This window comes from the organism of the source record quoted next, assembly GCF_019968985.1.
Source record: "MAG: Porospora cf. gigantea B chromosome Unknown PgB_NODE_2203_length_3888_cov_136.345, whole genome shotgun sequence".
NCBI lineage: Eukaryota > Apicomplexa > Conoidasida > Eugregarinorida > Porosporidae > Porospora > Porospora cf. gigantea B.
The window spans coordinates 1-3,888 of NW_027178805.1; the positions used below are offsets into that span (position 1 = coordinate 1).

A 3,888-nucleotide genomic window follows, 5' to 3' on the forward strand; every position below is an offset into this window, starting at 1 on the left:
CGGCGGCTTCGTCCTTGTGTGGTGTTGGCTGCAGAGGTTGTCTTGCTCAAGCCTTGAGGAAGGCGTGTGAGAATCTCCAGTGGGACCAGTCGATCTCTCGTGCCTTCGCAACCCTCCAACCTTGTCCTGGGGCGTGATTTCGTTTGTGAAAATGGCGGTAGTATTATGGACAGCAAGGGTGTCCCTGCCTGTGGAACTGCGAAGACCGTTCTCATGCGTGAGATCTGCCAAATTATTCGCTTTCGAACATAAGGTTTACTTTACAGGCTACCGCCACAAAACCACACGTGGCTCATCTGACTTTACCACGTACTGCAGCAAGCAGACACCTTTGCGACGCGTTGTCGAATTAAAGGGGAACCTAAGGCCAACTTCTTTTCGGTGATAGTGTGAATGCACATATCGCTCAATGCTCCGCTCTGCTGTTTCCACAGAGATATGTGCAGGGAGGATACGCCGCAGAAAGTCCAAATTCCCCCAGGTGTCTCGCAGTTCGAGCTCTCCAGGCATCGGAATGCCTTCTTTCTCTAGGTTCGGCAAGAGGTCTTGCGTGTGGATCAGTGTTCCAACGATCGCGGCCATCTTAGCCACTCTAACAGGGGATGCGACAACTCTCTGGACGCTGGTGTAGATATCGTCCTTCTCTCTTATGTCGAGCGGTGGTGCTTCACGTTCGAGGGACGATGTCCTTGAGGAGAGCGTCCCAGGAGGCGTGCCTAGGAAACATCGTTGAGGAAGGGGCCAGAGATACACGCCCAGGATGAGGAAGACCAAAACGAAGAACAGTTGAATTGCCCGCACAGCGCCAGTCTTGTACCCGTCCGAAGCCGGCTCACTGTGTTTCCGTCGACTACGACGTTTCGGTTTCCATCGACGGGAAGTCTTGAGGGGTTGATGCGGTGCCGCAATCCAAGAGAGGGTGTCTGTCTTCCTAGAAACTTTAATTGTTTTCGAATCGGGTAACGTGGGGGTTGAGAGCAACAGAATAGCCAAGAGAGGAGTCTTCTGATTTGGCACCTGAAGGACACTTCTCATATGGAAATCTATTGGTATTGGAGAATTATTGGGCTTGTCATGAGAGGACGAAGAATATGCAGGGTCGTATTAGGGGTAAGATTTGATCGACAAAACATAAAGCTGCCCCTCTGTACACGGCGGTCAGCAACACAGAGTGGGCTCACATCCTGGTTCCCAGTGGCACAGTTTTTCGAAAGGCCAGACGTTCGCGCTTCGGCCAGCACAACTACAGGTCCGTCAGAGGGAATCGCGCGCACTACAAAATAGGTTTCGGATAGGGTTGATGCTAGTGCTGATGCGTCGAGAGAGAAGTGGCACGCTGTACGTAAGATCCAAGAGAAAACCTGTTGCTTCCGATGCAAGCAGTCACAACCAATGCGAGGGTGTCCACTGGACCCCGTGAACCGTCGCTGTGAGCGACCCCTTATATTCGCTATTATATGGTCGCCTTTCTTGAACGGCTTAATCTGATTGACAAAGTCACAGACAGCGCTGTTAACCATCTGGGCTTGGATGATGAAGGGGCTCGCGTGGTAGCTGAGATGCTGGTGGATATGGGAGACGATTCATGCACTGAGGAGGCCTTCGAAACGCATCTTAAATCGCGTGGGATCGAGATTCCACCGAACATGTCGAGCTCTGTGTGGCAGCTCATCGTCGCCTTAAGCCCGAAGAAGAAATTGAAATCATCTTCTGCTGTGACTGAAGAAATTGTAACTTCGTCGAGTTATCCAGTGAGGGAGACAGCGAACTCCACGCCTAACCGTATTTACAAGAGAGACCGCAGCCGATCACGCAGTCCTCCCCGTAAGGCTGCCAGGTACCGCCCTGTGGAGTTGTCTTGGACGGGTGGCAGCTTGACGGGCATTAAGGCCGACCAAACAAAAGCCCAAACGGTCCAGAGGCAACGGAAACATATATCCGACTACGAGAAATGGGAATTGCGACAGTTGGTAGCCTCGGGTGTGCTGCCTGCGGAGGACTTACACGAATACGTGCCAGAGAAGTTCGATTTCGAACACGATTTAGAGAGAGAAGTGGACATTGAGATGGTCGACGACGAACCTTCGTTCCTCAAAGGACAGACTATGCGTTCAGGTGCGCAGCTGTCTCCCATTCGAGTCGTGACCAATCCTGACGGATCTCTGGCCCGTGCAGCAGCGACTGCTACCGCGCTTGCAAAGGAACGGCGTGAGGCCAGACAACAGCAGGAACGGGCTCTCATGGATAAAGGTGGAGAGCAGGCGCCTTCATCTGGCGAGAAGACAGTTTCTGAGGTGCTGCAAGGGCTTGGAAGAGCCTCGCCCAACTGGAAGAAGCACTATGATAAAACTACAGCCAAGCCGAAACGCAGTCTGAAGGATGTCGCCGCTGACCTACCCATCGCTCGATTCAAGTCACAGTTGCTGGAGGCCTTTTCCAGTTGCAATATCCTCATAGTTGTCGGCGAAACCGGTTCAGGCAAGACGACCCAGATGACGCAGTATTTAGCCGAAGCCGGCTATTGCAAACGCGGACAAGTAGGGTGCACTCAGCCTCGACGAGTGGCAGCCATGTCGGTGTCGAAGCGCGTCGCAGAGGAATACGGCTGCCACCTGGGTCAAGAAGTCGGTTACTCGATCCGATTTGAGGACTGTACTTCTCCCAGCACCGTCATCAAATACATGACTGATGGTATGTTGCTGCGAGAGGCGCTACTGGACCCTCTGCTCTCCCGCTACAGCGTCATAATGCTGGACGAGGCCCACGAACGCACGATAAACACAGATGTGTTGTTCGGACTGGTCAAGGAGTGCTGTCGCCGTAGGGCTGACTTCCGACTTATTGTCACATCCGCCACCCTGGATGCTGAAAGGTTCTCAGAGTATTTCTTTGGAGCCCATATTTTTACAATCCCAGGACGAACCTACCCAGTTGACATCCTGTATTCGAAGCAGCCGGAGCCTGACTACGTCGAAGCAGCTCTTATCACTGTGATGCAGATACACTTGACAGAGCCGTCCGGAGACATCCTAGTGTTCTTGACAGGTCAAGAGGAGATCGACACCGCCTGCCAGACTCTGAATGACCGCATGAGGAAGTTGGAGGCACACAATCCGCCTCCGCTGATCGTGTTGCCCGTGTACTCGGCCCTGCCATCGGAGATGCAAACGATAATCTTCGACCGTGCGCCGCCTGGATGCCGGAAGTGTATCATCGCTACTAACATCGCCGAGGCCTCGCTGACGATCGACGGTATCTTCTATGTGGTGGATCCTGGCTTTTCCAAGGTGAAGATCTACAACGCTAAGACGAGCATGGACTCGTTGGTGGTCTCGCCCATCTCCCAGGCGAATGCGAAGCAGCGGTCAGGACGAGCCGGCAGAACAGGGCCTGGAAAGTGCTTCAGGCTCTACACGGAGGAAGCGTATAAAAGGGAGATGCTCCCATCCGCCATTCCGGAGATCCAGCGCTCCAACCTCAGCAACACAGTGCTGGTTCTTAAGGCGATGGGCGTTAACGACATCCTCCACTTCGACTTCATGGACCCTCCACCAGTGCAGACATTGGTCAATGCAATGATGGCTCTGTATGAGTTGAGTGCGCTTGACGACGAAGGCCTGATGACCAGGCTTGGCCGAAAGATGGCCGAATTTCCGATGGAGCCTAGCTTGTCGAAGATGCTGTTGACATCAGTCGATCTGGGCTGTTCTGAGGAAGTTGTTACCATTGCGTCAATGCTTCAAGTGCAGAACATTTTCTATCGGCCTCGGGATAAGCAGGCGATAGCGGACCAGAAGAAGGCGCAGTTCCACCAACCTGAAGGCGACCACATCACCTTCCTGGAGGTATTTAAGGCCTGGGAACGCCACAACCGATCAACAATGTGGT

The 3,888-nt window shown here is 53.2% G+C and overlaps 2 protein-coding genes across 3 annotated transcripts; one reads left to right on the top strand and one right to left on the bottom strand.

Moving 5' to 3' along the window:
• Positions 1-267: 267 nt before the first annotated feature.
• Positions 268-1,035, bottom strand: KVP17_005123 (uncharacterized protein; the record flags this gene model as incomplete). Its single annotated transcript, XM_068514898.1, has 1 exon — positions 268-1,035. One exon carries the CDS (start codon positions 1,033-1,035, stop codon positions 268-270), a length of 768 nt encoding a protein of 255 aa, XP_068376875.1.
• Positions 1,036-1,457: 422 nt separating this feature from the next.
• Positions 1,458-3,888, top strand: KVP17_005124 (uncharacterized protein; the record flags this gene model as incomplete). Of its 2 annotated transcripts, none has more annotated exons than XM_068514900.1 (1): positions 1,458-3,888. In XM_068514900.1, a coding segment is annotated over one exon (2,431 nt), but the record flags the coding sequence as incomplete, so codon positions are not given. The 2 variants fall into 2 exon arrangements, with proteins under 2 accessions (XP_068376877.1, XP_068376876.1); XM_068514899.1 differs by having other exon boundaries at positions 1,458-3,883.